The sequence below is a fragment of the Lepidothrix coronata genome, unplaced genomic scaffold (assembly GCF_001604755.1).
Source record: "Lepidothrix coronata isolate B3197 unplaced genomic scaffold, Lepidothrix_coronata-1.0 Scaffold1, whole genome shotgun sequence".
In the NCBI taxonomy this organism is placed as follows: domain Eukaryota; kingdom Metazoa; phylum Chordata; class Aves; order Passeriformes; family Pipridae; genus Lepidothrix; species Lepidothrix coronata.
This window is the reverse complement of record NW_016690181.1, coordinates 17316961-17343403: the sequence shown is the minus strand read 5'-3', so window position 1 is coordinate 17343403 and position 26443 is coordinate 17316961. Positions and strand designations below refer to the sequence as shown.

Genomic DNA, 26443 nt, shown 5'->3' with positions numbered 1-26443 from the left:
AGTTTGACACCACATTCATCATTTGCCACAAAAAGTCTATGGAAGAACAACCTCTTCCTGTGTCTCCCGAAAACTAATTCTTGGTGGCCAAAGGAGAAGGCAGCAGCCTCACTTCAGACTTGTTTCTGCACTCCCAGATCCTCCACTTGACACTTCCCTCAGGAGCCTTGATATCACAGTCAGAACTGCACAGACACATACAGCCCCGCTTTTTTTTCATCCCTTCTCTCTCACAGGCAGATGAAAATACCAAAACTGTTCAGGAAGATGTCTGATAGGTAACAAGGAGACAAGTTTAATTTCCCTCTCCTTTTCACTTTTTTACCTTTTTTTAAACACAAGCATTTGTAGACATGGGGCTCTAGTGAGACAGCAGAGCACAACACTGTGCTACAGCTTGGAAACACAACTGCTGCTTTAGTCCACCTGGGCCAGTCAGTGATCTTAAAACAGAAGCAGCAGAACCAGCCCACCAGCATTCTGGCTGCTTCCTTAGCCATTTCATTCAGCCCAGCACCTGTGGACCACGTTGCAGCTCTTCCAGCAGCCAGCACAGCATGCTGCAGACAGACTCTCAGGTGAGCGCACTGAGCACACGTATCGCATCAGTGCACACAAGGTGTGGAAGATAGCGTGACAGGAAAACAGGATTCCTTTAAAAAGCAGGACAATGAAAAAATAAAAGCCTCTCTGCAACCTGCTTCAGTTAGTCCTGTAACACTGCTACACAAATACTCACTTTCACAACACCACCTGTAAAAGATTTGGGACCTGCGCAGCCTGAGCTCAGTCAGGTCTGGCCTCTCGCCTGACTCCTGCCCCACAGTCACTTCTGGCCAAGTTCAGCTCTATCTCACGGCCGATCGCCCCGAGAGAAGAAAAGGAGAAGAGGAACAGGCTGCTTGCAGAATGCTGCCTGTTCTGGACACTCATTACATAATTCTAAAAACAAAGTTCATTAGCTACCAGCCACACTTGGAAATGCCGCCCACAGCACGGCCACTCACAGAGTTAATCTCACGAAAGGCGCCAACTTCAGCTAGCTGCTGCGTCCCACACAACCCCAGCACTCAGTACAAGGACCCACAGTCCCAAATGTCAACAGGTGTTGCGTTCTTATCCAAAATATTTATTTAGCCAGATTCCTGCTATTATCCCCAGGCCAAGATGGTCCCATAAAGCAGGGCCAAGATGGGACTGGATTCAGCGAGCTGCCTGAGAGCTCTTTTAAGAGCACAAACACTACTTCAGCGTATAAGCTAAGGAAAGAATGGCACAGTTGGAGCCTCTTGACTAATTCTCCTGTTTATATCCAAATAAGAGGGCACTGTGGAACCTCGTCCTCCCCTTGGCAAGCTGTGAATTTCACTTGGACGCAGCCAACCCCTATAGATGGGACCTTGTGGCTACCCCACAAAAGATTTTGGCCAGAAAGGGTACCAAGGACATGTGGCTGAAAGCGGACCAGAAGCACAACAAGGGTTTGTGCAGTGACATCTCGGGGAGGACGAAGCGCTTGCCTGGGCTGAATGAAAATCAGCCTGCTCGGGTTCCAGGGGGGGTCCGGGCCAGCCTCCGGCGGGACGGAGGCGCCCAGGGGCGCGGGGACAGGCAATGCCGTGGGGTGAAGCACAGCCTGGGTGGGGAACACGCAACATCCAGCCCGAAGGGAGCTGTGAAAGCGGGTGCCCGCGCCCAGCCCGGGCAGGTCCCAGCCCCGCGCCCCCATGTCGGCTGTGCAGGCGGTCGGTGGGGACACCCCGGGCCGTGTCGCGGCCCCTCGCACCCCATCGGGCCCCGGCCCCGCGTCCCCCGGGATCGCCACCCCGCGCTTGCCTTCAGCTGGGACTTGGAGACCTTCCCGCTGCGGTCGAGGTCGAGGGCGGTGAAGGCGTGCCAGATGGACTTGAGCAGCTCCTCCTTGAGCCCCACCATGGCCGGCCCGCTCCCAACTCCTCACCCAGCGCCGCTCTGCCCTCGCCTCCGCCGGCCCCCCCGCGCCCGCCCCGGGGGCGGGTGCCCGGCCCTGCCCGGCCCTGCCCGGCCCCGAAGGCACCGCCCCGGGAGCCGCGTCCCGCCCCGGCGGCCCGGGCCGGGGCCGAGGGAGCTTTGCGGGGTCTCTCAGCCCCTCGAGGTCCGCATCGCTCTCGGAGTCGAACTGCACACCCGCCCTTCTTCTCAGTTTCTTTTCCTCGGGCTTACTGCTCTCCAAATTTGTCTTTGCTGTTGCAGTCCTGCCTTGTTTTCTCATTAGGAAATTGGGGAGATACACACAGTTAATGAACAGTTTTGAATTTTGTCCTTCGCTGTATGTTGTCCTTCTCAGTTTTTCCGATGTCGTGCTGTGACGCATGTGAATAAATTAACATTTGTCACTTTGCTGTTCTCCAATACTGTTAAAATGCCAGTTGGGATTTTCATGCATCAGTTGAGATAGTAAATAAAACAGTCTTGTCCTCGTAATGTGTCACTAGATAGACAAAATAAGTACTGCATGGCATTGAAAACTGTCTTGAAGATATCAGTGAGCCTGGTATTTTTTTTATCTTTCCAAATGGTTCCTCTCTAGGCAATTGTGACTTTTGGGAGAATAGGAATACAACCGAGTCTATAAATTCCATTCACAGAAGTCTCGGGTCCAACGTTCCCAGCAGGATACACACTGAGGAGAGCAGCTTTCCTCTTGGAATCTTCCCGTCCCAAGACTGTCAAAATGCAGCTTGGAAGGAAGGCTGCACACAGCTGAAGAGAGTGAAGTGCAATCACAGTGCAGGGGGAGATCTAAGAAAACCTCCTTCTCCACTACTTCCAGAGCTGAAACAGGACAAAATGTGATCACGAGGAAGGAGTTGTGTTGATGGGAGTTTTTTTTAAGGTGGTAGGGTGTTTGGGGTTTTTTTTTGTGTTAACTCCTCTTTAATGCTGTGAGTTGGGAGTTAGCACTGGTCAGTGCAGCTGCTGTGCTTAGAATTCAACAAAGATTAATAAAATAAGTTTATGTGGCATTTCTGTTGCATTTTGCAGGAAAACCAACTTATTACTTATTATGTATGTGCTGTGACCTCAACAGCCCTTTTTTCTGTGTATAGAGTCTCTATTTTTCCAGCTAAGCAGTGTTGGTTGTCATACTTAGCCAAAAATACTTCTTCAGACACACTTTGGAGAGAGAAATGATGGAATGGCTGTTTTCTACAACCTGACAGATGCCTTCAGCATTTCGATCCAAACAGCAAATACTATAAATCATGTCAGCAACACAGCCAGGATCCAAACCTCAAAGGCACTGAAGCCCTAGGCCCAAATGTCAGCCACCCATTGAGACTTCTGTGAGCTTATTTTGCTGTAAAGGACAACGGGTGAAAAGAAGAAAGCGATGGTGGGCATAGACTAAACATCAAAATGTGCAAATCACTCTAATATTTACTGACTGGCAGAGGCTGAGAAATAAGACTGTTGCATGCAATATTTCTTGCAACTGATGGCAAAGCTCAGGGTTTTCTGTTCATCTTTCTGCCTGTAGGATTTGAACCCATCTACAGTGCTTTGACTGTTGCGTGTGACTGTCATTCATGGTGCACAGCCCATGATGTTGTCAAGGTTTCACTTTCATGGATTTTAAGCAGAACCATTAAGATTCCAAACTCAAGACACATAAATAAACAAGGGAGGGAAAAATTAACTTTTGTCCAATTTTAGTCTTCAATTAACTGCATCACCAGAACAAAAACAGCACTCCAAGTGAAATAGTTCTGGCAGGTACAGTTTGATGGCTGTTTGTACCAGGTGACACTGGTTCTTTATGATCCCAGTGAGAAAGGTACTCAGACTCTGAAGTGTTACTTAGAATATCATTTATTGGAGCTAACATTATAACGGAGAGAACAGTGTGGATAACCTTACATTCCTTGAGGTGCTGGGAACCCGGAGCTGTGCAGCATCTCTGAGCAAGGTACAGCATGTCACACAGATCCTGCCCCTGGAAAAGTTATACCATTTTGGTCATTCAAACAGTTACAGGATTTTCTTACAAGAAAGCAACTCTATACATCTTTTCTACTGCCAAACAGAAAGGATGTTCACACCAGAACCTCTTGCTGCCATTTTCAGAGAAAGAGCAGGACACATGGGATATAATCCCATGTACCAAGTAGGAGCTGCTCTCAAGCTTCTCTGGGACAATGAACCAGGTAACATTTGTCCCACATGGACCTGGAAGCCAGGCTGGACAGGCAGCACAGTTCAGCACAAGCTGGGTAGGCACAGGTCTGACTAATTGCTAATCCTCCTGGTGCAGTGGTACCTGGACAGATGAGCAGACAGCAGAGTCCACTGCAGGAAGTACTTTTAATTCTCATAGGTGATAATTCATAAAATTAGTTTTCCATATGTGGTGAATTGAAAACTAGAATCATCCACAGATTTCCAGTAATTTTTATTCTTTAGTGTCTAGCAGAGATGTTGTAGTCTCTCAATACCGCAGTCAATGAACACGATCTCCTTTATTCATGAAACATATTCTAGCAGCCTTTTCCCCCTCTTTTTTCTTAATGTCTTTCTCCATAATTTATTCAGGACTTTGGAATCCACAAAAAATTATTTATGCTCCTTCATCCAGATGGATGGTGTGAGCTACACAATTAACATTAAAAATTATATTAATTAAATTTCCTAATGAACCTGATTTGCTAACATTATAGCTGTTAATATTACCAGAAACATCTTGAAATACATCAGCATTTCTTCAATTTGACCACAGCTATTCCACTTAAGAAGGAAAGAGACAACTTTTGCATATGCAGATAACCTAAAAATCTTATTTGGTAGCTGAGCACTTGTAAACACAGAACATCCTTATTTAAGTGCATTAAAATATAGTTAGATTCTGAAATGTCACTGAAGAAAAGCAATTAATATACTTCACACATGAATCTCTTAATGGCAGGGACTTAGTTTCTATTTTGAATAGAGTACAGTGATTTTTTGGCAGTTCATTTTTGTAAAAACAATAAAGTAGAAAAATAAAACAAAATGCCCCAGAAGTTGTTAAAAAAACCAACAAGAACAGCAACAAAAAATAACTGCCACACCCCCACACATAAAAACCAACCAACCAAAAAACCCCAACCAAAACCAACCCAAAACACCTGCCAAAACAACAAGAAAACCAACACCCAAAACCTGTGTGCAGCTTTTCATTTGCTCTTAATTCTTTTTGCTGACTTCTGTTATTCTTGATTTAAATGACAAGCTAAAATCCTTTGCCAGAACAGGATTTGTTTTCCACTCAGAATATAAATAGTTCCATTCAGGGCACTAGGTTAGCAGTCCACACTTAAATGTTTCAATAAAATGAGTGGTTTATATAAGCCTCAGCTGCTCCAGCTTTCGGTAGGTTAATCAAAAGGATATTTACAAGTTATGCATAAAACTAGTACATGATTTTAAATACTCATGCTCATGTTTAAAATTGTTTGTATAAGATTGAACTAACTAAGCTAAACCAGTTAACCCGAAGTTCATACGCAGACATAAACTCACTGTGGAACAAAACCGTTGTTTTTTATACTTACCCAAAATAGCTTTAACAAAGTTACAGGACTAACTGCATCCACACCCAAAGCGTGAGCTATTTTAAGCAACCCTTCTGTTTTGATATGCTAGTCTGGATCTTTGCTTATCAAACACTTTACATTCTAAACCTTTGAAGATAAGATTGACATGTAATCCATTAAACATTAATTAACAGCAATCACGCTTAACCATGAAACCCTTGATAGCACTACACAGACTCTGAATTACTTGCATAGTACAAAAGTAAGCTCTGATGCAACTTCACATACTTCTGCTTTTCTTGAAAGTTGCCTGAGATCTCAGCAACTTTATTTTAAATCTGTGCTTATCCTCATTTTGTTTGCTCACCACAGTTAAAAACATGTCTGAAGGGTGCTGAGATCAGGGAGGGAAAACTGGCTCACAGTCTCACAGAGTGACTCATGCTTTCAGGAAGGAGCTTTAGTTAGACCCTGCTGCGTCTCAGCCTTAAGAGGTCAATCACTTCTCTCTTGGTCCTCCTTGCAGAAGCTTAATTACTCCTTGTTAGCCAAATAATAAGTATTTGTAAAGGAGGTTCTAACCAGAGGAAAGATTACGCACTTGAACCGTTACTAATTTTGTTTTATGCCACTGAGTCAGTTAAACTGACATCAAGGAAAGAATTCAGGCACATCAGTAACTCAGTTTTCTGCTCATTGTTCACCCAGAGAAAAATCTTCCTGACCTGTGGCTGGACCAGTCATTTTCATTCTCCATAGGAAAACTAAATGGAAGCAAACAGAAATTGAAGACCATTAAGCCAACTTCATAGCAAATTCTATTTCCAGTATCTGCCACTTCACAGCGATGTTTCAGTAGAAAATAAAACTGAAGCAAATGCTAATGTTTGTGATCAATATTTTAGTTTCTGAATAGATTGCCATAAAACATCTCAAGGAAACATTAGGGGTCAGTGTAAAAAACAGTAAGTGTATTTGATATTATACCATGACCCAGTCCTCAAGCCATCTTGGGACTTGCTTTTTGTTATTTTAAAATATTTCAAAAATTTTATCTCTGGCCTTATACACATGCTTTAAACATTCTCACTGAAACTATGCAGAAATTAAGCATGAAAATTGTTTTAGATGAAACAGGAAGCAGCATTAGATGCTGAATCAGAATGGCAGCTCAGTCTCTCCTACAAAAAAAAAAAAAAAGGTTAATTTTCCATTCACTTCCAAGAGTTCTAGAGCAATCTCTAAAGGGATTCCAGCAAAGCACAGCTACTTCATTATAGTATTCTGTTATTTATACACATATGCACAACACATGCATTTTTATTCAGACTTGACAAAAGAAACATAATGAAGGGGTAGACTGTTAGGTTACCTTTCAGTTCCTCCCTGGTAACACACATCTTACTCCATACTTGTAGCTGATAAGGTATTTCTCACCAAGTTACAGAACTCACCTTAGAACAGAATACCACTGATACCTTACTTGCAGAAAGGAAGAGGAAATTAAATCCGATGTGTGCTGGAGTAACCATCTGATACCATGTTTTGGGACGGAAACTGGAAAGAGAAAAGGCTATTTAAGCAGGGTTAACATGGAAGGCAGTCAATCAGAAGCACAGAATGTTTAAGGTTGGAAAACACCTCCAATATCACTGAGTCCAGCACTGCCCATGTTCACAAAACCATTTCATTTTGCCAGAACAGGATTTGTTTGATTCTGTAACTAACTAAACCATTTCCCTGAGAGCTACATCCACATGTTTTTTGACTTCTGGGGATGGTGATTCCACCACTTCCCTGGCCAGCCCGTTCCAATGCCTAACAACCCTTTCAGTAAAGAAATTTTTCCTAGTATCCAGTCTAAACCTCCCTTGGCATAGCTTAAGGCCATTTTTTCTTGTCCTATTGCTGTTATCTGGGAGAAGAGGCCAAGCTCCAGCTGGCTACAACCTCCTTTCAGGTAGTTGTGGAGAGCAATAAGGTCACCCCTGAGCTTCCTTTTCTCCAGGCTAAACTACCCCAGCTCCCTCAGCCATTCATCATAGGACTTGTGCTCCAGACCCTTGCCCAGCTCTGTTGTGCTTCTTCAGACACACTGCAGTGCCTCAATGTAGATTCTATGGTTTCTTAGAATAATAGAATCAGGAAGGTTGGAAAAGACCTCTAAGACCATCGAGTCCAACCCTCTTGTAGTGAGAGGCCAAAACTGAACACAGGACTCAAGGTGTGGCCTCACCAGTGCTGAGTACAGGGGGACAATCACTGCCCTGGTCCTGCTGGCCATGCTATTCCTGATCCAAGCCAGGATGCCACTGGCCCTCTTGGCCACCTGGGCACATACTGGTTCATGTTCAGCTGCTGTCAACCAGCACCCCCAGGGCCTTTTCCACTGAGCAGCTTTCCAGCCACTCTGTCCCCAGCCTGCAGCACTGCCTGGGGTTGTTGTGACCCAAGTGCAGGACGTGGCACTTGGCCTTGCTGAACCTCATACAATTGGCCTTAGCTGATTGATCCAGCCTTGACTCAATGTCTAGAAAATCAAAAGGAGTTTAAAATCCCATTTGCTAAGGCAAGGATCAAATATATGGGGAGATTCTGCCCTAAACATCCTAACACCTAAGTAGATGAGAGTGAAAAGAGGCAAGAGGAAACAGCTGCAGAGGTAGAAAGATCACCTAAGGTTGGTGAGACTACTAAAGGTTGGGAATGGGAGATATTTCTCCTGTTGTCCCCCTCCCCCCCCATCCCTATCCTGAAAAACACCTTGCCTAAACTACTTTCATTGGTGGTGCCTTCTGTTGTCTGTAATTCAATACATGAGCAAGGTCTTCTCCATCAGGATGCAGGCAGAACCTTTGCCTGTGCATAAATGGTAATTCAGCAACAGCAGCAGGTTTTATGTCCATTGGCCCACTTATCTGGCAGCAACCCTAGGGATACATAGAAGATCATTAATTAGAATCAGGCCAGTTAGTCTTTCATCTTGAAATAAATAGAAATCACTTCAGACCAGCATGATTATTCAGATGTCACGCTAAATACTGATGTTGAGTATTATAAGGGAGTCAAATGACTGGCAAAAGAAAGACCTTTAAATCCAATTCTCCAGATTTCTCAAGACTATCCAGAATCTCAGTTCATTTTTAGGCATGTACAACCTCAGATCTCTGAGCAACATGTTAAACAGTAATAAATAAATTGCTTCCTGTTTAATTAGGCACAGCAATATTCTCTCCTCGGGTCACCTCCCTTTCCCCTAGCCCAGTCCCATTATACTCTGGGAAGATAGCATCTTCATCCAATTCCAACTGTTTAGACAGGAGCGGGACCTCTATTTCCTATGTGCTGTCCTGCCCAGTTGCCACTTCTTCCTGCTTTCTCTGTGCCGTGTTTCTTGAGCTGAGAACCTCTGCATCAGCTTGGCTGCCGTGGCCAGGAAAGCTGGCAGCGCTCCCTCAGAGCGTTCCCACAAGTTCTCTGGGTTCAGGCAGGGCACAGCCCTGCTTTTGACTCTTGCTTTAGACCCAAGTCCTCAAACCCAGTGACACTCGTAGGTAGCATACACACAGAGGGTTATTAAACATACATACATGCTACAAACAAATCACACACGGTGACATCATGAGGGTGCGTTTCCCAAGCCTATGGAACCAAAGGGGTGAGTGTGGATGAAAGGCCTGAGCTACTGCTGGCAAGAGTGCTCAATCAGTACTGCAGAACAAGATAGTGATTTCCAACAATCAGGGTCGAGTGTCATACCAGCACACAAACACTTTAAAGACAAAAATTTAGTGTACAGTTAACAATTTTGTCCAGCAGGTGTTGCTGGAGACTACAAAACACATTCAGCCGAGGTCCAGCAGGCCAGCTTTTGGGAGGGTGTCAAACACTGACGGTGCTCCCTTGCCCCAGATCAGCAAGGATTGGGTGACTAATTATACTTTTACTCATGAAATTTTTCAGTGTTATAGTCTAAAGTAATGCAAACTATGACATTGAAATCCTACTTTCAAATATATAAGCAATCCCTAACTCCATTTCTAAAGCTTGTCTATAACTTTATAAAAAAAGCCAACTTGACAGTAAGCTTTTCAGGTTCTACATTTTACTAATTTAGATCCATGACAGCCAATAGGACAACATGATACTTAGAAACTAAAAAATGAACCCAACAAAAACCACAAAAAGACCTTAGACAACTGCTGTGTGTCAAAAACTTAATAGAAACAAAACAAAAAAGGAGACAAAGATGACCATCACAATTTCACCTGGCTAACCCTGTGTGAATTCATGGCAAAAATTGCTGGAAATCTGATATACAATCTATGAAAGTAGAACAATTTCTAGTTATGCTACAGTTTCCAGATGGAAGGTGCCAACTTCTCTTTGCAGACACACTCCTTATCTGACCGTTGCTGTTCATGGCTGCAACACACCAGTATTTTGCATGACTATCACAGTATTAGTTTCTGAAAAAAGTATTCAAGTAAATCTAATTGTATTTTGACAGTAATGGCATAAATAGAATTTCGCATGGTATTTGAACACCAGTTGTGACTTGATATTTTTTTAAATATAGTATTTATGATTTAATAATAGTTTAGCCGGCAAACCCATCAATATTTCTATAGTCAATGAAAAGGTTTGATTCACAAGATGAATTGTCTAAAAAGTGAATCAATCCTTGATAGTTGAAATTCATATTAAGAAGCTGGGGGCTGTTAATACTATTTTTGTTTGTTTCCTACAAAAATTAATTTTTGTACAAATGGAAGACAATCCATTCACAAACAAATAACTTAGATGGAACAATTTCAGAATATTCTTTTGGAAAGCAGCATTTGTCAGTGTTAAATGGTATCATGTCTTTACAGGAAACTAATTCTGTAAGAGCTTTAGTCCACCACACCACCCACTCTTCGGGCACAAGATGCAGCAAAACTAAGCAAGACTAGGCAGGTACTGTAATGTATAATTAGAAGACAGAGAAAATAAAGGAGTAGACAAATGTCTAGTGGAGGTGGGGATGTGAAATACCTGCTTTCAGGTATTTTTACATTCTCTTTTCTATGAGTTCTTCAAGAAGTCACATAGACCGATCAAAAAAGTTAAGCTACTATGCTACATCTATATTGGAGAGTTAAGCAAGATGAATTTGTGAGAAGAATGGTTAAACATTAAATGTAGCTATTTTGAAGAACACATTTGCCACCCAACCCTAATGCTTGCTTCTTAAATTGAGATAAAGCTTTCTTCTTAGAGTGCTGAAGCTCATCTTATTACACCAAGCCTGGTAGAATTTCTTTAACTGACATCTGACTTTCTACATTTTTGTGAGAGGTTAATAGTCATTCTTCCACCTGAAAAGTTTGCTTGCTTAACTACATATCAGTTTTGCCCAAGTCTTGTTTTTGCAATAAACTTGTAAGCTATTAAAATTACTGTAAGATTGTTTCCATTAAAAAAAAACAAAAACCCCATCAATGTCAGTAAAAATAGATACCACTTCTTACTCAGCAAGCATCTGAATCATGAATCACTGGATGCTGGGAATATTCATAGGAAGCATTAATACACACTTTCCAAATTCTCTGCCTGTTCCCACTGGATATCGTTGCAGCCTCATCATTGGCATCAGGAAGACTCATGAAAATTTGAAATAAAATGTCATCATTCTTACTGCCCCCATAATCTACATAAGGCTGAAGCTCCTTTTTTAAACATTGTCCTTGGCACACAGGAGAAAGTTAGAACATCTGAAGTCACTTCAGTCATATGGTTTAAAGCTGGGCATCCTTTCCATGGTACACAAAACCTGTGACTAGCACTAGAATAGACCCATAGAATCCTTCAGGCTGGAAAATACCTTTAAGATCATGGAGTCCAACCATTTAACTCAGCACTGCCAAGTCCACAACTAAATCATGTCTGTAATTGCCCCACCCATACAGCTTTTAAATATCTCCAGGGATGGAGACTCAAACACTTTCCTGGGAAGCCTGTTCCAGTGCTTGATAAACCTTTCAGTGAAGAAATGTTTCTTAATAGCCAATCCAACTTCCCCTGGCACAGCTTGAGGCTGTATCCTCTCATCTGGTCACTGGTTCCCTGGGAGAAGAGACCAACCCCACCTGGCTACAGTCTCCTTTCAGATATTTGTAGAGAGCAATAAGGTCTCCCCTGAGCCACCTTTTCTCCAGGCTAAAGGCCCCCAGCTCCCTCAGCCACTGATGAGAGTTGTGCTCCAGACCCTTCCCCAGCTCCATTGCCCTTCTCTGGACTCACTTCAGCACCTCAATGTCTTTTTTTGTAAAGAGGAGCCCAAAACTGGACACAGGACTCGAGGTGTGGCCTCACCAGTGCCAAGTACAGGAAGACAATCATTGCCTTGGTCCTGCTGGTTACTCAATTTCTGATACAGGCCACTGGCCCTCTTGGCCACCTGGCACCTACTGGTTCATGTTCAGCTGCTGTCAACCGGCACCCCCAGGGCCTTTTCAACTGAGCAGCTTTCCAGTCACTCTGTCCCCAGCCTGCAGCGCTGCCTGGGGTTGTTGTGACCCAAGTGCAGGACGTGGCACTTCCCTTGCTGAACCTCATACAATTGGCTGAGGCCATTAATCCAGTCTGTCCAGATCCCTATGCAGTGTCCTGCCCTCCAGCAGACAGACACTCCAACCCAACTTGGTGTCACCTGCAAACTGACTGAGGGAACAGTCTTGTCCAGATCATTAATGAAGGCATTAAACAGGACTAGCCCCAATGCTGAGCCCTGGGGAACACCACAGCTGCCAGCTGGATAGAACTCCATCCACCACCACACTCTAGGCCCAGCCATCCAGCCAGTTCTTAACCCAGCAAAAACACAGCTCTATAAGCCCACAGCACTACTGCACATGGCTTGTTTGCACAGCAGTACTTGTGCTGATGTGACAGACCTCTGAAAACGGGTGATGCAAAAGTATCACAGGTAGACCAAAATTTTTTATGGTATAGGGTAAGAAAGACTTAAGTTCACTGATCCCCCACCAATTGGTATTTCTGTTAAGTATGCTTTAAGAAAGGTGTCATTCAATGTAGATGAATACACTGCAACAAAACCATGTATTCCAAATTCTCTCACAAACAAAATTGTACTATCATATAAAGTAAAAACTTAAAGGTTGTATCAATTTTACTGATAACTGCATATTCGGTTACCTAAACCAAGCCTCTGGATTTCACTGTCATATGAGTCAAACTGAGAACTCTTAAAAATAAAAACTTAGCAGTTATTTTTTGCAGTTGCAAAGCTGAATTTTATGATTGTCCATTCAATTCAGATACAGCTTCTCTGATAGTCACCTGCAACTTTTTAATACAGCTATGTAAAAACTTTCACAACAGACCGATCTTTTAAGCCTTTATTTACTGTATCTCTCTTCTTTACTTTTGCATCCATACCACAGAATGTGCCATTATTGTGTTCCTGAAACTATTCTAATTTCTCCCGCTGTTTTCTTCCCAACTTATAAATAAGCAGTTCTCTTCCCATTCCCAGCAATCCATGAGTGTTCTTCCTTACCTCAGGCCCAGCTCTTTCTTCACATAGTTTTCAGTCCTCCATCTTCAGTCATGGGTTCCACTTCATATCTTCCAGGGGTTTCATCTTCCCCAATGCAATACCGTTCCTGAGGCTGCAGAGACAGACTGCTATAGACACCACACATGGACAGGGGTTCTCCTCTCCTAACTGTGTGTTATCTTTGTCCCACTTTCAGGAGAGGGAACGACAAGCACTAGGCATGAGAGGGAAGCAGATCTAATTGGGACTTGCCATAGTATAACCCTGACTCAATCTTTTATTTCCACAACTACAAAGTTAAATAAGTGTTAGACAATGTTAAACAAATGAAACTTTTAACTTTAATATTCAAATTCAACACTAGTAAGAACAAATAGAGCACAAATGGGAAACATTTTTTAGAGTAAAATGCATGAAGAGACAAGCCAGTAATTAGAACAGTTCTTCTGTCAGCCTAGGTTCAGTATCAGCATCGGTTCTGATGGCCGCATTCTGTTCAATATTTTGGAACTTAAAACCGAACAGTTAAGCTGTTGGCATCCCAGACTGCAGTTTCAGTATAGTACACTATAAGCACAATCAAACTTATGTACATAAACAATGAAAACCAACCTGAACACACTAAACTATTTACAAGTACTCCAACATAAAAGAAACAAACGTACAATAGCCTCAAGAACAGGCAACTGAAGAAAATATGAACATTTTGAGAACCTTATTAAAAAGAATTACAAAACATCAATAGCAAAGACATTAACAATTGCACTACACTAATACAGAGTCCAAATATTAAATTGGTGCATTATTTCACAATGCACTAGCTTTGAGAGAAAAATGCTGCCTTCACTAAAATGCAGCTTACATGTTTCACTTAATTGTTTTAACAAGAAGCCTATTAACACAATAATGATTGTTTTAATGCTACAGTTTACAGCAAGGACAACAAACTAAAAATAGCAGCAGTTCCACATGGCACTTAATTCCACAGGTTTCTAAGCTGTGGTTTATGCAATGCCTACAAAGTGCTCCCAGTTGAATACACAAAATAAAATTCACAAAGTCTACCTGACATCAGGTATATTGACTGTAGGTGGCCTTAAAGCCTGTCTTTCAAAATTTATTCCCCACTGCTCCAAAAAAAATTAACTATCAAAGCAAGGCCCCCTCCCTCCTTCTTAAAGATTAGGGATATTGCTTCTTATTACAATGCTGTAACGCTACAAAGCAGCACACCACTATAGTGGTTAACCCTGGGACAACATAACATCTAACAGTGTAACCGAAAGGCTTATGGATCAACATCCAGGATCCTCTACAGACAAGAGAGTAACCGAGTCCATAAACTCAAATGGTTAATACAGCTATAGTCAGCCATATAGTACAAGTGAAAACCCAGAAGCAATAAGATGTAAAACTAGTGACACTGATCACAGATAGGACAAGAAACCAGGAATTGAATGCTTCCTTCAATTCCTGAGGCTTCGGTCCAGCAGAGATGCTACAGCCATCTCAGTAGTTCTTTCAGACTTCATAGTTAGTAGATAGTAAGACTAAGTGAGCGGTTCATTTTCTTCCCAATGAGTCGAGATGGTCTGTTTTGTGTTGTAGATCTCGTTGTCATTCTGTCAGTGAACAGCGCTCGCTCCTCGGCCGCAGCCTTCGCCATCTGTGCCTTCTTCAGCTCTCTGCAAGACAGGGACAGTGTCACACCCGGCAGTATCCGCAGGGAATACGGGCGGATCACAGCAAGAGTGCTTCAAACGCACTACAGCATTTCAGAACTTAAGACTTGGCAATTTAGGTCATACTAAGATGGTTATCATTTGCATCCACCTGTTCACAATCCAGAGGACAGAAGTGGGATGCTCATTACTTGTCTAGATGTTCTTTCTTCTGAAAATCACAGGAAGGAAATGAAAAATTCACACAACTCAGATTTTGAAGCCCAGCCTGTTATAAGCAGCTCAACACTTCAATCACCAGAACGCAGTAGGGTGCTGTTTACTTCCTCACATGAGCCACGTGTTAAACCAGAGTTAATTACTGAGGTTTGCCCAAATGAAGCATATTCAGCCACAACTGAACTTCTGTGGGAGACTCAAACAGACACAACACTTAGATGAACACACAAGTACATAACTGGCAACAGACAACTCAGGAAGCATCCTTTCCCTTTTGCATACCCACATCAAAAGCTTAGCACCACCTACATTTTTTTTGCCTAATAAAAATTTAAGCCTGCAGGGCAGAGTCACTGAAGACAGCACAGGCCATTGTCCCTGTGCAACATTCTGCCAACTGCTCCATTTCAGAGAATTACCAACACTCAGTCTTAGGACAAACTTAAATAAAACTCAGGACAGAAGTACAAAATAGTCTGACTAAAGAGCAAATCTACCTTTATAAAGGGTTTCCCCATACATTGCTTTTCTCCTTTCTTTATAAATACTGACATATGGCTAAGCTAAGCCCTCCTCCCATACTCTCTCCTATCTCAAACTATCCTGTCAAAGAACTTTCTCTACTCTAAGAGATCTGTATTCTCACTTCACATCTGGACTGCAAAGCAAGATCAAATTTTACAAGCTTGCTGCATACTGCTGTAGGTGTATTTAGATTTAAGCTACATGTTTTAGTTTAGTAAGCTATTCCTATTATTGTAAGCCCAAGTATTATTCATTAAGAGCCGTGCCCATCTAATCATCCTCACATTATCAGTGTCAGTTCACTGCAACAGAATACAACCAATTTTTCTCAAATTTCTGTTTCAGTGTCCTCTTCGTTGTGAACATCAGTCACAAATGCACACACGTGTGCTCACCCAACTACCACACCATTACCAGGAAATTAAGCTTTACAATATCCTTCCATTCTTCCCTAGAAGTCTTGAATTCTTAAATTCTTCCCTAGAAATCTTGAATTCTTCCTTCCTCTGAAGAGGATGAACACTGTAGAAAAGCTGAGTTTCCTTAAAAGGATACTTTTCACTGAAGATAACTTACATATACAAGTGGTATTTTAAATGGGTCAAATGCAGGAAATTTAAAAAAAAAACATACAAAAATGAACACCTCCGCCCCCAATAACTACCTGAAGTATTTTATGGAACACTATGCCACACATTAAAAATCACTGTGGCTAAGCTTTCTTTTTAAATCATTCTTGGATTTATAGAAGGATGTATCCTTCTTGTTGCCAGGCCAGAAGCAATTTTCACAAAACACTACCTTTGCTAGCTTTCCCTTCTATGTGATACAAAAATATGCTGTCTTTATACAAGCAAGCAACTTACCTCAGCAAATCTGTCCTTTAACCTGTATAAACTGTCAAATTATTCTTTCGGTGTAATTCATTCATCAAGAAGATTATAAAGATAACTATCTAAACTGGTATGTCTGGCTCTGGTCAGACTGTAGCATGGAGTGAACCCAGAGTGAACCCAAACATGAAATTACTGTCTTCATTCAAAACAAACCAATCAAAGAAATCAGTCTTCTATGTTCCCTCATAAAAGCCTGCCTATTATGCATAACACATGCAAAGTTAATTGCAGTGAAAGATTCAGACAATTGTTGCTCTTCTTCCTAACTTTAATACAGAGTTGAGTGTTAAGCAGGGGGCAGAACAAGATGACTTCCGGATACACGTGATTCTTTGGTAACCCAGTAACACCGCTGTGTGCAAGTCAAATTAATCCAAACACATTCCTGATGTGCCATTTCATGTAAGTTCAAATTAGGTCATTTAAGTCACATTTTCCAACATGTTTTAATGTACAGATGACATAGAAAAACACAGACTCAAATAATATAGAGATGTAAGTTAGGCTATCCCTGTCACAGAAGCCTGCATTGTGCTTCAAACATTTTTTTAAAAACTGTAATGTTTTGTGTATGCCTTGAATACTAATAGCTCAGTGCCCAGCAGTTCCTTCTATGGAGAAAGTTCCTTGTAAAGTTCCATGACCCATTTTGTACTCTCAGGTACGCACATGCCTATGGATCTGGGGACCTTACACATGAACAAGGACACTATCATGTGAAAACCTATTAGAAATTAAGTCATATTTAAGGACCCCAAGGAACTACTTACTTCTGCAAGAGCGAGTTTTTGAATTTCTCAGCGTTCAGTTCTATCCGGAGCTGCTCTGCGCTCTTTTTTGCAGCAGAGAGAAGCACTGAATGCTTGACTAGTGCCACAGCTGAAGGCCTTTTCTCTGGATCAGGATTAATCATAACCTTGGAAAAAAGAAAATAAGGCATTCCTGTTAAAGTCAACAGCACAATAAATTTCAGTTATCAGCACGCCACTAGTACAAGAGTTCATACTTTTAGTAAGTCTAGTAGTTCTTGAGAAAGCACTTGTGGTAGTCTAGGTAGTTTTCCTTGTCGGATTTCATGCCATTGGTCCCCATTAGTTGGAAGTGGTTCAGCCCCAGCAGCACAGACGACAGTCAGAGCGAGAGCGAAAATATCTGCTTTAGGCAAATGAGTGTAGTTCTTGAAAAAAAAAAAAAGAAAAATAAATTTACTAGTTTTTCCAAAGAAAACAGCATGCAGACCTAACATCACTGTTTTCCACAAACAGAACAGTTACCTCTTGTAGGACTTCATTCGCAAGAAAACGGCTGTCGCCTTCTTCCACCTGGGGACTGGATACTCGAGTTACATGACCAAGGTCACCTGCAAAAAGAAAAGAAAGTTATCTTTCAGAAGACAACAAGATGATGCAATTCTTTTGACCACAAGTGTGCTGCTTCTCACCTATTTTAAATATGACTCTATCAGATGACCAGTCATCATCATCACCTTCTTCTAAAGTTATACTCGGGACTGATGTCCTAGATATGAAAATATTACCTGAAAAAGAATAGAATTGTATAAAAAACATTTCTGTATAATTTCTACTTCATCTAGTTTCACTACAGCTTGCTTTAGCAACACAGAAATTTTATTTGTATCCATACCCAGTTCACAGACTGAGAAACTATAACTGTCTTCTTGCTGTGACCCCTCTGCTGGGAAGGCAGCCAAGTGTTATGCAAGTAGAGTCAATTACACAAAAAGGGCCCAAGATAAACCCAACAGTTTAGGTCTGCTAGCCAATTTTATAACTGACATCTTTGTACTGCTATTCAGAACTTCAGTGAAGAATTTACAGTTAGTAAGGTGTGGCTAACTGCTCATTTTTCTACAGCAGATTAAAGTAACTGAGGAAATTGTCAATACAGAGTAAAGCAGTTACAAACTTACTAGGTTTGATATCCATGTGTACCAGTGACATTGAATGTATGTATTTTAAACCTCGAGCCACTTGAAGTAGCAGGTCCTTCAGTTCTGGTTCAGTAAAGTAACGCATATTCCTGTAATTTTCACTTATGGCATCTGCTAAACTGCCACCTAAAATGACAATAGAGAAAACATTAAATTTTTTTACATCAAACAGTTGACAAAGTAATGACAAATAGCTTCCAAAATTTAATTAATATATAACCAAGAACTTGCTGACGATATACAGTAAGTGTAAAATCTAGAGCTGTATCCTCTCTTTATAGCCATGTAATATAATAAAATTATTTTCTGCTGTAGTTGCCACGCAAACATGGTATCAAAACAAGGGAAAAGGCTTCTCTCCCTCTTCCAAATCTCTGGCAGGACATCAAAAATAGCAAAATGCTTCAGAAATCAAGTTTAATCTCCCTTTAAAACGGAAACTCTCTAGTAATTCCCTCTATTCCAGCTTGTAATATTGCACAGAAGAAAGAACAGTTTTGCTGCTCGCAAACACCTCACTGTGCTTCCAACATGCTTCGACACGTACAACTTGGTCTGCAATTTCGTACAGTCTTTGCTTCCTATCTCTGATATGCCTTTTCCAACAGAAGGAACATTAGACACTTGAAAGAAAGGTGGTACGAGCTATGAGTATGGTAATCAATTCCTAACTAGTGCTGAGAGTTTGTAGATAACTGTATATCTTCAAAAATTAAGTTTTTTGAAAGCAAGTTCAGAACAAGCAGTAAACTTCACTTACCATTGCAATATTCATTCTGTATAAGCATATGATCATCTTCTGCCCATGCAGAGTAGTACCTCACTACATGAGAATGCTGTCCCAGAACTGCATGTGCATAGACCTCTCTTAAAGCATTCTGCCTGTTAGTCACAAAAAATAAGAGCACATGAGTATTATGAGGTGAAATAGTACAATTTCTTATTATAATAGTTCAGTGGTACCTTCAGCTGGATTTGTACTTATATCCAAACAGCTAAAATAACTGACACTGTATTAAAAGACTATGTATGTAGAGCATAAAAAAAACCCACAGCTTGGTACAGATAATTCTTGAGGGAGCTACCGCTTCCATTATGTAATTGCCAACCAGTAGCAATAGCAAGCTCTGAGATGCATCACTGAAGTCTGAGGAAAAAAATAATGGGGATCATAAGTCAAGAGTTTGACTAAACTCAGCATTCCTAACTTCTTGTCTGTAAGTCTGGTATGCAATTCTGTGCAACTCAAACTTGTGGAGTTTTATATTATAACTATTAGAACAGTGTGGGGAAAAGTCACGAATCACAGGCTTATTCGCAAATGTCAAAAATTGCCCCCAAACTGACTTGATTCATCTGAGTGTCACTCAAGCTGACTAAGTCTTCAGACTTAGTTGGGAATATTACTTTCACCTCTCAAAGGATCATCACTGGAATTTATTCACATAGTCTCTCCTGCCACTAATGCAAGGAAGCTTTATTCTTACTTTCCAGGTGAGAATAATCTGTTTCCACAAAAAATATCGGAACAAACATCTGCTAGGAGAAAGGCCAACTAGCCTTTTCTCCACAGTACTGCACAGTATTTGGGGAGGGGGAAGGAAGAAAAGTAAATTGACTTCAAAATTGTATGTTTTACATTTAATTTATCTTTGTTTTAGACTTTTCTCTTAAACGCCTTCTCTAGACACCAACACAAAGAGACATATGAAGAAGAAGCACCAAGAGGAGGCTTTTAATAGCAGGAAGTACTCACTCATCCACTGAGCCAGCCAAGGGTTTCTTGGATCGCTTTATTGCATAAATGCAGCCATCTAACCTCTTCACACATTTAAACACAGAACCAAATTCACCAGATCCAATCTTCTCCAGTTCATGAAATTCAGTTGCATACCGTGACTTCATATTACTTTCTGTTATTGTTATCCTCTGCAAAGATTAAAAAGGGAAACACTTAGATCTGCAGATACACAAAGTGCCAAAATCAGTATCAAGTTCTAAAGATTAATTACCTTAGCAGGTCTCATGGTTTCCTCTTCAGGCTCTCCATCACTTGGTTCCATGTCCTCTCCACAAGAGCTGAAATTCACACCACTTACTTTTGCAGCAATAATGGCTTAAGCAAACTTAAAACTGAAGTCCAACAGCTACTTATTTTTTTCTAAGATCTAATTCTCCCATTCCACCTTAGTTTAACTAACTGAACGCTAGAAGTGCAAACCCATAAAGGTACCATGCTAATTTATTTGTCATTTCCTTCTTCATGTTCCATACCAGTACTTAATGTGTTTTTCCTCCTCAAGAAAAGACTGTGTGCATAACTCATTCCATGAGAGAAAAAGACTGTAGGACACAACCTTGTCTATCCTCTCTGTACACTAATCAAAAGATCTAGTGCTAAAGGGTTATTTCATGGTATTGTGCATCTCCAAGCACATACTTTAAGAGCTGAATTATACATCACTGACAATTTGCAAGTAAAAATACTTTCACGGAAGTGATTTTTAACAAAACTTTTGCAGCTAAAAGTAGTTCTAAATATAAGCTTAACAAAGCAAGCTCCAAGTTACTCACTCATTCCAGTGTATCCTCTTCCTCCTACGACATTTTCCTTCAGAGTTGTGAAGGAACATGGAGTCGGGAGTGAAGGGATTGATGTTCACATGAGGTGTTTGTCTAAAATCTTCTTCTTGCTTCTCAGATTTCCCAACATTCATAAACAGTGAGCCCCCTCGAAGTTTGACTGAGCTGGAGCCTAGTCCTTGTGCTTTAGAAAGCAAGCTCTGTATTAAAAAAAAAACCAACCAAACACATTGATATTGCCTTAGACATAAAACAATCAAATCATGTTTGAAGCCATCATTACAATATTCTCTAATCAGAGTTGGGATCAGTTGTTTAAATATCTGCATTTCCATAAAAAAATTTCAAAGAAATTATTATGCTTTGTACTCCACACAAAAATAGTTCAAGTAAGCATTGAATGTTAAAATAATTTTTACAAGACAGGAAAGATGATGAAAGCAACGTTTTTCTGTCTTTAATCATGTCATCATCTAAACTTCTTGGACAATTTTTTGTCCATGAAAGGAACATAGATGAAACTCGTGGACCATCCTGTACTACATCGCTGTGATTTCCACATACAAGATAGCCAAGTTAGATCAGATGGGAAATTATCCTTGGTGACTACAAATTTACGTGGCAAGCTTAAAACATTAGCAAATAAAACATTTAATACTGAGGCACAGGTGCATCTTCATGAGCCTACAAAAAAAGGTTCAAGAATTGATAGCTCTGCTGCATTGTCAGTTAAATATCCAATAACCAGTAGCTCGTTATTTGCCAGACCAGGCATTTTCCTGGCACATGATGAAACCTCTCCCAGTTACACTGGGAAGTTTGCACCTGAGTCTCCTTCATCCTGGTGAGGATGCCAACGACTGGATCAGAAGCAGGAGTATTGCCTTATCCTAACAACAGCCTTTGAAACAAAGATGCCTAAACCACTATAGGGAAGAAGGCTCAATACTTGGGAATCTCAACTGCGCTCCTCAAATCTTCACTACATAAAGACCTTTAAGTCACTGAGCATCTCAGGACACATTTCAGTACTTCCACTAGATACCTTAACCAACTGATTCTTCCAGATTCCAAAGATAACCCATGTAGATTCTGGGCACCTAATTTAAGAATCCCACTGAGCTACTGTGTTAAAACTGTTTTTAGTGTCACAACCTACAAGACTTTTGGATCTCTGAAGCATCTGCTCCTAACTCAGTATAAAAATCATCACCAATTTTAGCATTTTCGAACTTGTACCACTGATTTCTAACAGTGAAACCTCATTGGAGATGGAAGCTGTAGAAAACCAATTAACAAGGTTGCCTTGCTCGCACCTTAAGTCAGTTGTTTTCCATCTATAGTCCATAGACCCCTGGGAGATTATCCCCGGGGATTATCCCAGGATTACTTCTAAAGGGCTATACGAAAAGTAATGAAGAAAGGAAGCCAATTACCACTAGATTTAAATGCACTATACAGTGTTTTACATGAGCGTCGAGTTCAAAAGTTGAGATGCCTTCCAAGAGTCTTTTATTGACAGAGTTAAGAGCTGCGCATCTATCCCTTTAAACTTTGGAATCCACCAGTTTAACAGCATCGGCTACTCAAATAGCCTTTTACACTTGATGCAGGAGTGCAGACACTGAACCAGCGCTGGCACACAGCACAACAGCAGCAGTGCTCCAGCAAGGCAGGATCACAGAATTAATCAGGTTGGAAAAGACCTTGAGACCATCGAGTCCAACCTGTGATCGATCACCACCATGTCGAGCAGACCATGGCAGTAAGTGCCACATCCAGTCTTTCCTTAAACATCTCGAGGGACAACGACTCCACCGCATCCCTAGGCAGCTCGTTCCGATGTCTAAATCAGCCTTTCCGTGAAGAAATTCCTCCTAGGACGTGCCAGTTCACTGACAGACACGCAGGGGGCGGGGGGCAAACCCCAACTCAAGCTTTAACTTTCTGGTTGCACACGTAGGAACGCCCCCGCGACACTACGGCGTCTCTTTGAGGAGTTTCAACACGCTCTCTTACCTTTTAAAAATACATTTTGCACAAAACACGGCCAAACCTAGCGTAGTTGTATATTTATAAATGAATAAAATATATATAAGAAGCGGTTTATTAGGTGTCGCTGTTTGCCGTCGGGAGGCGGCGCGGCCCTGCCCCGCCCGGCCGGCCCGGTGCCCCCGGCGCGGGGCCCGAGCGGCGGCCCCGCCGTTACCCCAGGGGCCGGCCGGGACGGGAGGGCCGGGGCGGTGCTGCCGCCTCCCCCGCCCGCAGGCTTACCTTGGGCGTGTGCGGCGTGTCGAAGAGGCGCAGCTTGCGCAGGGTCTTGTGCGGCGGCGTGCCCGGGTAGTCGGGCAGCGGCGAGCCGGGCTCCTCGCCTCGCGGCCCCCGGTATCCCCCGGCCGCCGGGTGCGGCGGGGAGCGCTCGCAGCAGCGGCGGCCCTTGTGCGGGGCCAGCGGCGAGGGCGAGTCGAGCAGGAAATAGGCTCCGGGCGACTTGACCGGCGAGGAGCCGAACCCTTCCTCCTCCCACGAGTCCCCCTCGTCCGGCAGCGGCGCCGCCGCCGGCTCCATCTCCTCCTCCTCCTCTTCCATCAGGGGCGGCTCGCTCCGCGCCGGGGTGCGCGCGGCCGAGAGCGGCGAGTCCGCCTCCTGGAACGCCGAGTCCTCGCCGGTGCTGTTGGCGCTGCTGCTGCCGCCTTCCTCCTCCTCTTCCTCCTCCTCCTCCTCGCAGTCGCTGTGGCCGCTCAGGAACAGCAGCTTCTGCCGGATCGGGGCGGCCGCCCGCCGTGCCGAGACGCGCCGGGGCGGCGCTGCCCGCTGCAGGCTGAGGAAGCTCATGGCGCTCGCTCGAGGTCCCGTCCCGTCCCGCTCCGGTCCCGCTGCCCGCGCTCCGTCCGCGTGCGCCGCCGGCTCACCTCGGCTCGGCTCGCGCTACCCGGGAACGGCCCCGCCGCGCGCCGTTCGGACTCCGCGGCTTTCCCGCGACCGTTGGTCACGTGACACGCACGCCGGCCAATCGCGCCCGCCCACCGGGTTTGAAAACACGGCGCGCGGGGGCGGGGCCGCGCGCGGTCGCGTCACGGGCCAGCTTTGGCGCGAGCGGCGCGGCCGCGGGGAGGCGGGGCCGGACCGGGGCCACGCCCCGAGGCGGCCGCGCGGACGTGTCTGCCCGGGCGGCGCGAGACGGGCGCCATCTTATCCCGGGGCGGCCCCGCCCGGGGAGGAGCGGGGACACCGTCATGACACCGCCGGGACATGGCGGGGACACCGCCTTACCCTGCCGGGCCGCGCCGGCAACACTGCCGGGGGACAGCGCCCTGCCCTTCCCAGCCCTGAGGCCGGGGAGCTCTGGGGACACCGCGCCGCCCCGCCCGGGTGCAGCTCCTCCCTGCTTCATTGCAACGTGTTTTTCCTCCCCTCTGGTTACTAGAACTCAGTGCCCAGAAATCTCCATAATAATGTTATAATAATTAGTTAATCTATAGTAGTAATACAGTAACTGGCCCAGAAGGAGTTGTTAAAGACGCCTTTTAAGCTCAACCAAAAAAAAAGAAAGTATTTCTGATAACTTGATTCACGTGGTTTAAAATGCAGTCAAACACTGGAGCCTCAAATACAGCACCCCGTGCACTCCTACCAGACACTTCTAAGTCCCAGCACAGCCAATGGGATGGACAGCCGAAGCCGTTTATCAGCCAGGCCATCTCCCTACAGATTCCATCACTTTGCCTCCTGGCTTCATTTCCCATCACGTGACACCCAACAAATAAACCTGCCAATCTCCTGTACCAAATCACCCTAAAACGAACCCCTTGGGTAACAAAGGTCATGAAAAAATAGGTGTTTTTTCCAGCCACAGAAGTCCCAGAGAATGCCAGGTGTGCATCCGTGTTTAGTTCCTCTCTGCTTCCCCAGACTCTCTGGGAACGTACTCGATTCCCTGGACATGCACACATGCCTCACCTCTCAGAGCTGAGGGCACCGGGATACTCAGAGGCTGCAGCACAGCCCCTTTCCTGCCTCCTCCCCAAAGCCTGCCCCTCCTTACCTGGAGGGCAAATCATGTGCTGCCCATGGCACAGTCCTAGGAGAGCAGCACCTCTGAATGGGAGCCTGAAAGCTTCAGAAGTGAGGAGCTAAAACCGCTAAGGGCGGTGAATAGAAAATAGATGTTTGTACTTAACCACGTTTCCTTTGTTTGCTGGTCTCCTGTCCCTGGTCCCCGATGTCCATGGTGGGGAGGCCTCAGCAGCAACTTCAGACACAGCTCCAGCGGATGTGCAGATGTTCCCACTGCTGAAGGCAGGGCTGTGGTCAAGAACAGGGCTTGGAGTGCCTTTTCTGCTGTCTCCTGTAACAGGATACCTGTATCTCCAAAAGACAATTATTTCCCTACCCTTTGTAAGGCCTCCATAGAAACATTTCTGCTGATATATCACATCCCTATGTATTTCCCATATTTCCAATCGTCTGAAAGCTTATGACAGTTTTTGTTTTCAGGACAAGCAGTGGTGAGCCTCAGGAACATAACTTTTGAGATTTGCATTTTGGAGAAACCAACTGAAAAATAGTTTCAGAAAACTGAAAGTGGCCAACATAACCTATGAAAATGGGACTGGGCAGCATTTATAGAGATACGGCTACATCAAGCCAAGTGCAAACACACTCAGTGCTCAATAATTTACAATCGCAATAACATCCCATTAAAAATGCTCATTTTTGAAGATGAAATGCACTGTGTAGCAAATACTAACTGAAGGATTCAAGTTTTAGAACAGATGATGTAAGTGAAGGTTATTAAAAACACAACCCCCCTCTTTTCTCAGTTCATACCCCACAGAGGGAGATGCAAATCAATTCTTAATAAGTGACTCAAAACTTCCCAGCCACTATCTGTGGCTTGCTTTAGAAATATATGAAGTTTTTCTTTAAAAAAATTTAAAGACTTCGAGCTTTCAATAAATCCTTCCCCCTGTAATGCCAAAGCTGCAGTTTCCTTCCAAACTCAACCTAAATATAACCCATTCTGCAGTGCTTTCTGGAGTCTACAAACACAGGTATTTAGTGAGAGCAAGTGGCAGACTGAAATTCTGATGCCCTGCTGTACAGAGTTTAACGAATTGCCAATCACTGGAACAGTTTAAGTGGGACAAAATCAAGTAGAACAACTCAGAGCTTGTACAGAGAAAGAAGTATTTCTGAAGAGAAGACAGATATAAGAAAGGAAAAAAGGAATAGAGAAATAAGGAGAAAAACAGTAACACAATTATTTTAAAAGAAAGTTTATTTGCAAACTGAGAGCAAATAAGAAAGGGAAGTACAGAATAAATAGGTAACTAACAAAATGCGTAGCTGGTATATGAGGGCCACATTCACAGGCTCTACATATGTGCTGTTCTGAACTTGCATCAGTTGTTGCTTGCTGTGGTCTGACAGGACCATAAATGGTTTTGCTGAAGACATGATTTTTTGCC

The 26443-nt window shown here is 43.2% G+C and overlaps 2 protein-coding genes across 3 annotated transcripts in view; both read right to left on the bottom strand.

Moving 5' to 3' along the window:
• SWAP70 (SWAP switching B-cell complex 70kDa subunit) overlaps positions 1-2042 on the bottom strand; it is a 39220-nt gene extending 37178 nt beyond the window's left edge. The window contains exon 1 of one of the 2 annotated variants that reach the window (XM_017812297.1): positions 1837-2042. In XM_017812297.1, coding sequence (XP_017667786.1) covers positions 1837-1935 — 99 coding nt within the window. In that variant the 5' untranslated portion in view covers positions 1936-2042. The remainder of the gene's footprint in view (positions 1-1836) is intronic. The other variant, XM_017812306.1, reaches the window with a different exon arrangement.
• Positions 2043-13434: 11392 nt separating this feature from the next.
• WEE1 (WEE1 G2 checkpoint kinase) lies at positions 13435-23950 on the bottom strand. The gene is made up of 11 exons (XM_017810292.1): positions 23247-23950; positions 20964-21172; positions 20402-20468; positions 20146-20318; positions 19150-19271; positions 18369-18515; positions 17880-17975; positions 17713-17798; positions 17445-17615; positions 17209-17354; positions 13435-14801 (listed from the first exon to the last, which is right to left on the bottom strand). Exons 1-11 carry the CDS (start codon positions 23805-23807, stop codon positions 14651-14653), a joined length of 1929 nt encoding a protein of 642 aa, XP_017665781.1. The 5' UTR covers positions 23808-23950; the 3' UTR covers positions 13435-14650.
• Between the last annotated feature and the right edge of the window lie 2493 nt (positions 23951-26443).